This window comes from Protopterus annectens, chromosome 16.part0 (assembly GCF_019279795.1).
Source record: "Protopterus annectens isolate FY-2018-M chromosome 16.part0, PAN1.0, whole genome shotgun sequence".
NCBI lineage: Eukaryota > Metazoa > Chordata > Ceratodontiformes > Protopteridae > Protopterus > Protopterus annectens.
Window position 1 is genome coordinate 163,092,426 of NC_056750.1, and position 13,803 is coordinate 163,106,228.

General features: G+C 41.9%; 1 protein-coding gene across 1 annotated transcript in view; it reads right to left on the bottom strand.

Moving 5' to 3' along the window:
* Nucleotides 1-2,882: 2,882 nt before the first annotated feature.
* LOC122790545 (CMRF35-like molecule 2) overlaps nt 2,883-13,803 on the bottom strand; it is a 221,809-nt gene continuing 210,888 nt past the window's right edge. The window contains exon 4 of the mRNA XM_044058094.1: nt 2,883-2,970. Coding sequence (XP_043914029.1) covers nt 2,883-2,970 — 88 coding nt within the window. The remainder of the gene's footprint in view (nt 2,971-13,803) is intronic.

The window sequence follows — 13,803 nt, forward strand, 5'->3', positions numbered from 1 at the left end:
AAACCCTCCTTTATTCCCCCAAAAAAACCCCAAATCAAGGAAAAAATTAAACCAAAAAAGGGGTGGAAAATTTACGGGGGTTAAAATCAAAACTTTTAAACCAACATATAGTTTCCAACAAACAAACCCAAAACCCAAAACAAAAACACAACACCAAAAAAAACAAAACACAAAAACAAAACCAACAAAACCCAAACCAAACAAAACAACAACACAAAAAAACCCCCACAAAACAAAACAAAACCACACCACACACGGGGACAACTCAATTGATAACTGCCACTGGGGTAATGTTACAGGTAAAAAAAGCCCTTTAGTTTTCCCCTTGATTTTGCTATTTTTTTCTTTTATTTAAAAACCCAAAAATTTTTGACTTAACGGGTTTTTTAAAATTTCTAGCCCCTAAAAGGGCATTTCCCTCCGAATTATAGTTTATAGTTTTGACCCCCGGTTTAAAGTCAGCCGGGTTTTTTTGCCCAAAAAATTACGGGGGCATTTAATTTGAACTCCTTTTGTAAAGAAAACTCTTCTCCAAACTTTGACCCTTTTTTGGGGAAAATTTCCCACTTTTTAAAACGCAAAAAAAAAAAACATAAACTGCTGAAACCCAAACAACAATGTTGATATTAAATAAATGAATTAAAAAAAAAAAAAAATGATGCCAAAATGTTTAAAAAGAAAAAAGAATAAAAGTCCCTTGATGTTCACAAATGATAAGCGCTTTCGAAATAATCTTCATCAGATCATTATAGGAAATGGGACATCCATATGCTTTTATAGGGAATTTTTTGTAATTGTTCAGCCAATGCTGGCCTGTGCATTTCAGTTTTGTCCAATGGATTATCATACTTTTCCATCCTGTTTTAAATATTCAGGACCAATGGAGGTCTCCTGTTACTGACACACCTCCAAATCCATTACGAGTGTGTTTCTTGTCTAAGATGCAGATTAGCTGAGTATTGACAAATGAGAATTCTTGGTGGTCAAATTTGACCAACCACAATCTTGTATGTACGTATTTGTCAAAGTAATGTTTTTCACTTCCATTTGTAAAAACTATATTTGAAGTTGTATCGATTCACTTTCTTATCAAAATTGTGCACATAAGTTTCAAATAGTGAACATACTTCATCGCTCCCTGCACCAGAAGAGCCTTCCCATATCTCTATATAATAATATATTTTTTTATAATGTATTTGTTGCTCTTGAAAGAGCATCCTTAAGAGAAAATGATCGTAACTTCATGTTCCTTGCAGACAAGCTATATACCAGACCAAAGCAGAATTCAAAAGACTTATAATGTCACACATCCTTATAATGATTAATGAAAATTTCTATTATAACGGCAAACAATCCAAATGGTAAAAGTGGCGTGCAAAAATCGAATGAAAGTTGCCATATGTCATCTCATGCATTACGTCCTGGCCTTGCATGCTGAAACATATATATAAATTTCAGCACATAAAAATTCAGAGTTCACAATTTTGACCAACCATAACCGGCCTATAATTTTATTTAAACGTTACTGCCAGTTTCATTATTTCCACTTCCAAACTGTGAGCTGTGCACAATTGCAATCACTATCAGCCCGCTCTCATGAAAAAGTCAAACGTATGAATTCCATGTGGAATACATCTTTCGATAGTCTCTACATGGAAAAAAAAGTTTTTGTAATTCCATTTTATGATATGCTGGAGTAAATAACTTTGGAATATAGCTTTTATAGCTTTATAGCTTATGCAAATTAGCTGAGTATTTAGACAAATCAGAGCCTTGATTTTGCTATTATAAGGATTTCATTACCCAATAATACCGGCGATCTTGGATGTTTCTGATAGGGTTTTCTACTCAGACTGTGACCAATTGCAGATTATTCACTTTTTATGTGGGCAAGACCAATCAAATGTTTAAAAGACGAATACAAAGGCACCAAAGGGATATTGCCAATAAAGATGTCCACAATGCATTGGCTCTACATGTCGATCTACATAGGAGTCACTCATTTATGTTTAAAGTTATTGAAACCATACATATTGGCCCAAGGAAAGGTGACATAGAAAATTTAACAGAACTAAGGGAAACAAAATGGATTATTAATTTACGAGCTGGTCAACCAACAGGCCTAAATAGTGTTATACCCTTGAAACCTGTTCTGAAGATGAGAAGACCTACCATAAGTTAATAGAGTATTCATCTGAATACAAGGGACTTATGATGTATACTTAAATAGATGAAGGAAACTTATAAAAAGCTCCTCATCTGAGGGTTCACTATGATGAGCATTTATCTCACAAATTAAAATCAGCAAGATGTAAAAGATGTTATATCTTTTCAGAGATGAACACAGATGTAAATGTAGAACAAGAGAGATTATTCTTTCTGAAAAGGAAACCTATTATAGGTTGGTAATATCAGTTTTTGTATATCAACCGTAGGATCCATACATTATATAAAGTGAACTTACATTAGATGGTATGCTAAAAACTTAAGTTTTTTTGCAAATATTGACTTTTGTACCAAATCCATTCATCTCATTGAGATCAAGCGCTGTATACAAACATTCAAAGTGAATTAGGAAGTTCTTATTATTGCTGTCAATTATGCCTGGGCCAAACAGAGATATATGCATCAACACAGCTCCATGTAGAAAACAGCCTGTAATGAAATTAAATGATGAAATCGCAAGTATGCAATATCATAATAACTATGGAGAGCTGAGCCATAAAACGATGGGGGCGTTTGAATACTGTTGTATGTCTTTTTACTTATGAATGAAAAGAAAAAGACATATTGTAAGTAATTGCATGAATGTGAAGGCAAACGGTAACTCCCCTCAGCATCTTGCATGTAAGGCTGAATAATCATTATAAGGATGTGTGACATTATAAGACTTTTGAATTCTGCTTTGGTCTGGTATCTAGCTTGTCTGCAAGGAACATGAAGTTACGATCACTTTCTCTTAAGGATGCTCTTTCAAGAGCAACAAATATATTATAAAAAAAATTATTATTATATAGAGATATGGGAAGGCTCTTCTGGTGCAGGGAGCGATGAAGTATGTTCACTATTTGAAACTTATGTGCACAATTTTGATAAGAAAGTGAATCGATACAACTTCAAATATAGTTTTTACAAATGGAAGTGAAAAACATTACTTTGACAAATACGTACATACAAGATTGTGGTTGGTCAAATTTGACCACCATCAATTCTCATTTGTCAATACTCTCAGCTAATTTGCATCTTAGACAAGAAACACACTCGCAATGGATTTGGAGGTGTGTCAGTAATAGGAGACCTCCATTGGTCCTGAATATTTAAAACAGGATGGAAAAGTATGATAATCCATTGGACAAAACTGAAATGCACAGGCCAGCATTGGCTGAACAATTACAAAAAATTCCCTATAAAAGCATATGGATGTCCCATTTCCTATAACGATCTGATGAAGATTATTTCGAAAGCGCTTATCATTTGTGAACATCAAGGGACTTTTATTCTTTTTTCTTTTTAACTAGAAGATATTAAATTCATTTTAAATGGACGTCTGATACTTTTTTTGTGGATAGGACCTTCAGCTCTATTTCCACAGTCATCTGATACATAGTGTTAGCCTTGGTGATTCTTCTGTCGCAGTTTACTGCATATCACCATATTGGAAGATATGCAATCTCCAGGGAAGACTGCACTAGCTGGTCAAGAGGAGAAGGGTTAACACCTGCAACATACCACATGGAACATATACCCCTCCAGATCACACAATATCACAGCTCTGACATACAAACAATAACCACACACCCACCTTCACAGTGGCACTCAGTAGATATTTACCCAAACAGTGGAGACCACCAAGACAGACACACACTTGACCACCACAACACAGTACAAACCACAGGACACAGATTTCACCTAGACAGTGTTCCCATCGGACTATGCCCCAAAGGCTAAACACTTTGCCTGATACAGTTATCATAGGTGACTCAATTGTGAGGCAGCTAGATGTGCCACTCACTGGTTTGAACATGGAGGAGGTAACAGTCAGCTTTCTATCAGATGCCAGACTCCAGCACATACACCCAGCCAGGTCATGCCACAACAACTACAAGTATCACTTTGTCATTGTCTGTGTGTGTGTGGATGACCTGAGATGCACATCCATGGTCTATATAAAATGAAACATGGTGGAGCTCTCAAATTATGTGGGCCAGGCAGGTATGGCAGTAGCGCTGAGCAGTATACTACTGTCACCCTGAATGATACCACAGTACAAACAGCAAATGATTGACTTCAACAATTAGCTTATGTGTCTGGTGTCACTGTTATGGGAACCAGTATCTGTCTGCTTGGGATGGCAAAATTGACAGACTCACATGGCTTGACACAGATGGCCTGCATCTGTCACCCCTCGGTTTCCAGGTACTGGCTAAGTGTCTTGCCACCCCTATAGTGGGTTTTTCAGTGGTGGCCCAGATCACATTGCCACCATAGCAGCTACACATACATGCAAACAGAGGGCCATGCTGCTCAACACTTAACATCTAAATCTTGAGATGCAGCCACTCACAGCACTCCTCAAAATGGTGAACATTGCCATTTGTGCTGTAACAGAGACCTGTTTTACAGCAGCAGACAGCACCCCTGCACAACCAGCTTACAACTCATTCCACACCTGTCAGCCCCAAGACATGGGCCACAGTTCCTAAGGAGGTAGTGTGTCCATAATGATAATGGATATGCACACACCCACAGTACTATCCCAGTATAATGCATCTGATATACATCAGGTACAACTGACATTGGGTGGTAGTGCAATCCAGGTCTTAGCCTGCTATAGGTCCACATCATGTCCCTAGACTCTCAAGCCACATTCCTCAACACCCTGGAATCTATCAAGTTCCAACCTAACGCTCACATACTAGGGGAGTTCAACTACCCCACCATCAAATGGGAAAGATACTCATGCACCAATACACTGGCCCAACACTTCCTGGAATACATCACTTCCAATGCCCTGGACCAGCTCATACTGACACCCAGTAGAGGAAGCAGCATCCTTGACCTGTGTTGATTACCAACATATGGGGCCGTTGCGTGACAACAGTAGTCAAGTGCTACCTGGTCAGATCAAACACAGAGTAATCACCATGGTAATCCACAGCTGAACCACTACACCTGCAAAGGTAACCACCTTGGACAGCATCTCCACAGCTGAATTTGGACTCATAAGAATAGAGGTGGCTAACTTCACAACACCCATGCCAATGGAGAATACCTGCATGACTTCCAAATTATACACAAGTGCACTGTACAAACAAGTAAATCAATTCATGGAACTAGCCATACTCAACAGAACCCTGACACACCTCGAACACTGGAGGCCAATCAGGTGGTCCCCTGCCATTAATAATCTGTACAACAGAAGGAAGACACTGATGCAGAAAAAGGTGGAGTCCCAAGAGTGGTAGAACACCCTTATTAGCCTTACTAACAACTTGAGATCTCTCATATAATCATCTAAAGCTGCATATGATGGCAGAATTGCAACAGACACTGACAACCATCACAAATACTTTGACAGTTATATCATGAACCTCCACACCAATATCCATATGTGCTCTGAGTTATTACACAATGCTACCTCCTATACTGTGCCAACAGATATTGGCAACATTCTTGCCAACACATTTAGTGCCAGCTTTACCCCTGTCTCCCCCCCAGGGGAAAACTCAGAATGGCAGTGTAATGCAAGCCACCCAGGGTACTTCTGTCAGGTTACACCTGCATTGCCCACAGGTGAGAATACAGCTTCCACGGGACCCCAAATAATCCCAGGTTGTGTTCTACATAAATGACAGAGAAACCTGCCAACACCTCTTTGTGCTCAGTTTAGTCACAGCCTAACCTCAGGATTTGCCCTTCCCAGATGGCACACTGCTACAGTCATCTCTCTTTATAAAGGTGTGGAAACTACAGACCCTGGGAATTATCAGTCCAGTAGCCTTACATGTGTGATATGTACAGCTATGGAGCACATCATCAGGGATCTGATAGATAAACATATAGCTAATTTCCTAGCTCTGGACACCACACAGTTCAGCTTTGTGAAAGTGAGATCATGCCTGCTCTACCTGTTTGGCTTCTTTTGTGTCAGTCACCAGGGCTGTGTATGCAGTAAGCACTGCATACAGCCTACTCTTGATATGATTCCTCAATCAGGAATTATGGTTGAACCTACCAAAGTAGGCATCAAACCCTATATCTCTAGGGGGGGGGTTGCAAATTGGCTCACAGACAGAACACACAGTGTGAAAGTAGTAAGCTCCAAGTCAGACTGTCAGCCAGTCATGGGTGGAGTCTCACAGGGATCAGTCCTGGTTACTCTCCTGTTCAGCATCTAGTTCTCAGGACTCCAGGCCAACACAAAGGAACTCTGGCTGACTAAGTTCACAGACAAGTGCAATCTGGGAGCCATCATTAACTCCACAAGTGATGCAGACATCCTACAGAATGGCCTCACTGAGATCACTGACTGGTGTGGAAACCATGGCCTGTAACTTAACACAACAGAATGCATCATCAGCCCCTTTTGTAAAATCTCAGTTCCCACTAAGTACCACATTGATGGGTGCCCAATGAACACTTTAGGCATTATTAGAGAGCTGGGGACACAGGTTGACAGCAACCTGTCCTTTAACTGCCATGTTGCCACTGTAGTCAAGAAATCCCCCTATTTAGCACGTCATTACCAAAGGTTTTGCATCCAGGTAGAAAGTGGTCATCATTTCTGTGTATTCTTCCCTCATTAGACCACTCATCACATATAATGGCCCATTTGGCATGTACATCAGTAGACATCTACAACAGCTGGAGAGGGCACAGAAGTACCTCACAATGAGGATCCTAGGTGTTCAACACGTCCTACACAGACAGACTCAAAAGGCTGCAGCTATTCTCTGTCTCGTCACCTACTTAGAGGCAATCTCTGCTTGACTTGAAAAGCCATATCTGACCCAGCTCTTTTACAACTGCTACATCTAAATACATCCCAATCTCTCTGCACCACACACTGCAGGGACATCAGCCTCATTACTACAATCAACACAACATGCTGTGGGGACAGGTTCATCACCCAGCGACTGGAAATGCCCTGGACTAGACTTCCTATACATGTCAAGTAATGCACCTAGATGACCCTGTTGCACTGAGATCTTGATGAGTGGATGGGTAATACAAAGTTCACCCCAGGGATTAGTCCAGTGGCTCTAACTGCTGGAGGCACTGGTAGCTAACGTTGGGTGGCATAATGGCAGGGCACATCTATGGACTAGGCTTGTAATGGCTCCAGGGTCCATAGCCTAGTACACAGCTATGTACATACTTCTCAATCTGTTAGAGCAAGACATCTGGACAACGTCATAAATAAAAGTGTGAAAAAGGCCCCACAATAGGGAAACGTTTTAAATATTGCTCCTAAAAACTTAGAAAGTGTATAGAATAACAGGTGTGGCATCAGCAAGACTTGCCTGAAGGTTATATAGTCTGAAACTCAAATGTCTGTCATTATTTTCTAACTTTGATCTTTACTGATTTGCCACTACTTTGTCAGAAAAGCATACGTTTGCCAGAAATAAACCAAGCATATGAGGCAGACATCTGGACATTGTGCAAACCTCTGTACAGTTGAGATGTATACCTATGTACCTATAAGGGGGGGGGTGACATCAGCATGACTGATAAAGTAGGCCAGTGGGTGGGTAACTTAACAAAATACTTCTTCATACAAACTTACACACACACACACACACACACACACACACACACACACACACACGCGCGCGCACACACTCGCACACACACACACACACACACATTTGCCAGATCTGAGAATAGAACCCCTGCCTATCTAGTTCATTGTACTACAGTGTTACACAGTTATCACATGTGCTACAAAGCTTGCCGGTCTTACAACTGGTCAAAGGTGCTGATAAGGGGAATGACATCAGCAAGCTTGATAAAGTAAGTATGTGGGTGTGAGACTTATCACAATACTTCTTCTTACAAACATACACGCACACTCATTTGCAAGATCTGAGATGAGAACTCCTGCCTATCTAGTGATTTGTACTATAGTGTTACACACTTATCACATACCCTATGGAGTTTACTGGGCTGACAGTTGGCCAAAGGTAAGAATAAGGGGAATGACATCAACAGGACTGATACACTGGGGCACTGGGAAGTATTGTAAGTGTGAATGGCCTAAAACTGTTTCACCTACAAAAAAACAAACACACATCATCTCATTCTCACATACACAACTGTCATACACACAGTTACCAGTATTGAGATTAGAACCCGTATCTATCTAGTTATTTGTACTGTAGTGTTACGCACATGCTACAGAGCTTATTGAGTTGATCGGTGTGCAATAGTACTTCTAAGGTGAATGACAGCAGCAGATGTTGTGAAATAGGGCAATGTGAAGTGTACTGAGTGGGAAGAGTATCTTAATACTTGGACCTATGGAGACACACATACACACACACACACACACACACACACACACACACACACACACACACACACACACACACACACACACACACACATACACACACAAACACACAGGCAGATGATGTAATATTATAAACTCAACCTCAGTACTGTTATACAATGGGGCTCACCTTTTATGCTAGCATGTACAACTGTTTACAACTGGTATACCACTGTCCACAGGAGGACATCACTGTATTCCATTCAAGGTATCCATGTGTGTGTGACTCACTCTGTCTGTGTCCCCCTGTGTCTCCCTCTGTATCACTGTCTCTCAGTTCCCCACATCTATGTGTGTGTGTATGCTTGACATATGTTGTTATCTGTTATCCATATATATGTGTGTGCGTATCTGACACAATCGATGCAGATATATAACATATGGGCCACCTACAGCTAGCTGAGGGTATTCCTGTCTGTTGTGTGTGTATGGGGACAGTGTAGGTGTACATAGCTGTCTGTATGCATGGACAGATATAGATAATACAGTCATATATTCCGATGTAGGTTCCAACATGTCCTGTGATTCTCTAAGTATAGGAGCATGCCCAGTGTGACCTTCTATAGTTAGGGTGGGATTCCATTCCAGAGATAGGTGTACTCCAGTCCAGAGTTTTGTGTGCTACAGCCATACCTCTCAGGAGTACACAGCAGTTTTATCAGGGTACTTGTTTTGTTTAGCAGACATTTTCTGACATATCCGTAGTCTGTAACTGCAATGTATTGTGTCATTATCTAGTGCCAGACATCCTCAGGTCATCACAGTGGTTTAGCAGAGGAATACTAGTTGTATGATGCATAGACCAATATTATGGGGGCAGCTATGTAAGTTCTTCCCAACAGGGCCATTTGTGAGGTGTGGCTGCAGGCAGTGTAGTAATGACACACAGTTGTGTAAACATTCCAGCAACCTGGTGGGGGATCTCCTGCTTGTGTGGTATCTTTCTAACCTGAGATGTCATAACCTTGTGTGTGCATACCTCGGACCTGTACATTTTTAGGCAGGTTGTCCAGGTGTTTGGCTAGAGGTTTCATCCTTTCTACGTAAACATGTGTTTTTATGCCACTGACATGCCTAACAGTTGGCACTGCAGTTATCTGAACATGGCCCTGTCAAAGGCAGTACTTTACCTAGGGCAGTACAAGATGACCAGCAGGAGAACATGCTGGCCAGATCCAGACAGTATTTCCCACATATACACATAGCTCATTGACCCCTGCATATTGTGGCAGGCAACATATTTTCATGTGTATTGGTACAGCCCCGCCATTGTGTGCTATGCTGCTATTTCCATGCATACATATATGTTACTGCATTTGTGTAGGTATAGCACACCTGTAAACTGTACACATTTTCACGGACTGTGCTGACATTTGCTTTACATTTTGGTTCCATTTACCATACTATAGTGCCCTGTTTTGGGGAGTGGAGGCATATCAATACAGAGGCCAGGTCAGATTGTACTGGCATACATTTGAGTTTCAGTCTTCTTACCCTTCATAGCCTTACTGCAACTGCGGGTCCTGCTGTGCTATGACTATGTGAGTCTGTAGGGGGTTAATTCAACATATCCACCATTTGTGTGCCTTTACCTGAAATTTCTCTGTGGTTTTCTATAGCTGACTTGCTGTGTTTTTGTGAGGGGTGGTTATGGGACCCCCACCCTGACATCCATGTCTGTGACCTATGATCCCCCAGTTAGCTGTCCCCACACATATACTGCAGTGGGATTTGCCACCTTGGGTACTACTGCATAGTGTATGGAGGCCAGTTTTGGTCAGACATTTCCTGGTGTCCCACATAGCTGTCATTTGTGTGCTGCTATCTCAGTAGGCCACCTCATTCCCTTGCATGCATGAAGCATTACTTTAGATACATACCATTCCATTCCTTTATTATTAAGAAGACTGAATTACCTTATACTTGCTTCAGTTGTGAGGACAGTGCTTGATGGCTGCCTATGTTTGATGCACACAGTACACTGCCTATACATAGTAAGTTACAGGTAATGTGATGTGTGTGTCATCCATTTTACTGTATGCAAGTCAGAGGGAGGTGTCAGTCCCTGGGGTCCCTACAGTGTCAGTGTGTGTGCTATGCATTGCCTCTTTGCCAAGGCATGAGCATACTGGGCACACCTCCATCTGCCCATGGAGGCAGGCTCAGGAGCCTCCTCCTGTAAGTCCCTCTGTGCCTGTGGGGACCTTGAAAATGGTGGTGGGCTGTGTGGCCCTTACCCATGCTATTCCTGCTGCAGCTGTTTCTGCAGAGTATTATTGTGTAGCATGGCACATACTATGAACATGTGTGCACATGTGGCTGGAGAGTACTGCAAGGCTCCAACAGATATGTCAAGGCAGAAGAACTGTGACTTGAGCATCCCAAACACGCAGTCTATAATAATCCTGGTTTGTGCATATGCCTCATAATGGCATTCTTGTGTGGGTGTGTGTGCATTTCTGATGGATGTCATCATCCACGGCTCCAGTGCATAGCCAGCATCCCCTACCAGATGGTCATAAGGGATGCCCCCACTGGTAAATGTCTAGTACAGCTGTGACGAGTGCCAGATGTGGGAGTCGTGATAGCTTCCAGGTCTGCCAGCACACATATTAATGATAATGCCCTGGGCATTGCACACAACCTGTTAGTTGATGGAGGGGAACCCTTTGTGGTTTATATAGACCCGATCCTGTTCACTGGGTGGTGTTTTGATGTGGATATATGTGCAGTCTATAGCAGCCAGTACATCCAGGTATTGTGCTACACGGTGGAGGAGATACATATTTCTGGCCCTCTTCTCACGGGAGTTGGGGAAGTAAATGTGCTCACCGGCATGTGTTAGCATGGTGTCCAGGAAGTGGTGGAGTACCCTGGATGCAGATGCCTGTGAGACTCCTATGATGTCCCCAGTAGGTCTTTGGAGAGTACCTGCAGCTAGAATTGTTAAGGCTACACATACCTTGGTACCCACTGGGATGGGTTCCCCTCTGTTGGTTCTAACTCTGATTTGAGGCCGGCACAGCTCAGTGATTTTCTGAAGTAGCTCTCTCCACCCTGTGGCACTCTACTATCTCCTGATAGGTTACCCTGGGTCTGCACACTCTTCTCCTTGGTCTGTGGCAGTTGTCAGCATTATCCCCCTCTCTGCTGTCAGCCTCTAGCACATACTGATGGATCACAGCAATGGCAGCCCCTAACATTTTCCAAGTTAAAATTCCCCTGCATGTGTACACCAATGGTGCAATGTTTGTGGAAAAATCAGACTGTAAGGGGTTTCCATACTTTATACTGTAGTGCTGCTGATGCTGCCTATATGATTGGCTAACTATGATACAGTCCAGCTGCCGGATATATTACTTAGGACTTTGCTTTGGCCACTGTGAGTGTTAGAGGCATTAGTGGTGATTTGTGCATGATTGCCTTTATTCTGCTGTTGCCCTTTTTGTAATTAATTTTTACTTGCATCTCCTCCCATTTACAGCTATACAGCCACCTGCCAGCTGTATTATATTTGCATGGCCCATTCTGAGTTGCAAGACTCCCATAGTAGTGATTTCTATGTCATTTCATCTTTATTCTGTGCTGTTGCCCTTTAGTTTTATTTTACATGTCCTCCTCCCATCTTCAGCTGTGCAGCCACCTAGCCTGCTGTATTATATTTGCATGGCCCATTCTGAGTTGCAAGTATCCCATAGTAGTGATTTCTACTTCATTTCTCCTTTATTTTATGTTGCCCCTTATTTTTTATTTTACATGTCCTCCCATTTTCAGCTCTGCAGCCACCTGGCAGCTGTATTATTGAGTACTTTCATTGGCCCATTGTGGGTTGCAGACTCCCATATTGCTGATTTGTACAGTGATTCCTTTGTTCTGCTACTTCCTTTGCCTTTTCATATATCCTTCCTCTTTGTGCCTATAGGTAGTGTAAACAGCATGAAATTATTTATTTATTTATTTACATTTGTTGACCGGGAGAGTCTGACTGGACACAGGTCCGTTTTCAGCAGAGGCCCGGGGAGAAAAGCTCCACATTAAGTATTACTTGCATTATACAGTTAAAAAACATAGCATTTAAATATAGACATTAGTCCAACTGAGGACGCAAGACAAAAATAAAACATATATGTAAAACAACTGTAGAACATAGTACAATTTTAAAATATGGTGACATATACTTAACATGTTTACAAATGTTGTTGAGATTCATCAGTGAACAATTGATACAATCTGTTTTTGAGGTACATAACAGCTATTAGCAGTTGTTGCTACAAGAAGTTAGTATTATGTGGTAGGTAGCTGGGAACATGAGTAGCCAAGCTTGCTAAGAGTAGGTTGTTGGATAGGGGTCCGAGAGAGGTAGTGGGTGGGTGGAGTGGATGGTATTAGAGGGGCGGTTGCAAGGGCATATCTGGCAAGTTTTTAAGTGTGATTTTAGTAAGGATTTGAAGTGGATGCAAGAAGTTACAGAGGTAATGGAGGATGGGATGGAGTTCCAGAGTTTGGCTATATTGCAGGAGAATAATGCTTCTCCAGTGGAGTTAATGGCTCTTGTGACCTGTAGGAGGTTTTTGTGGCTGGATCTTAGTGATCTCATGGTTATGTAGGGTTGGAGTAGATTCTGGAGGGATGGGACTTTTAACGGTTGGTTTATTAGTTTGTGGGCGAGTGCGAGTTGGTACCATTGAAGTAGATGGGGGAGCTCTAGCCAGCCCAGTTCTGCTAGTGAGAGACAGTGGTGAGTACGGTAGGAAGCCCCTGTGGCGAATTTGGCGATTTTGTTGTAGCAGGTTTCGAGCTTATTTAGGTCGCATTGTCTAAGGTTAGTAAATATTGGAGATGGGTAGAGTAGGGTAGAGATAAGATGAGATTTTGCTACCGAAATTTAAGCTGCAAAGCTAAAATGTCCCTCCCCTGCACATGAACATGCTCCTCAGTTCATGGAATAAGAGTAAACAGACTCAAACATGCTCCCCCGCTTAGCTGTGTTTAGCTAAGCTGACACCAGCCAACAGAGATCCAATGTGCTTACAGCAAGCATGGCACACCCCCTTTTCATGTTCCTTGCTCCTCCTGCTTAGAAGATTGTGTTAGAGCACCTACACAGTTAAGTGCAGTCTGACACTTATAAAAATTCCTGAGAAAGTTGTGATTCAGTATAAGTCCCCTCATTAACATACTCCACTGCCTTAAGCCCTAGTTACTGCACTAATCATGAGCATTCCCCCTTAGCCACCACTGTTCCCTGC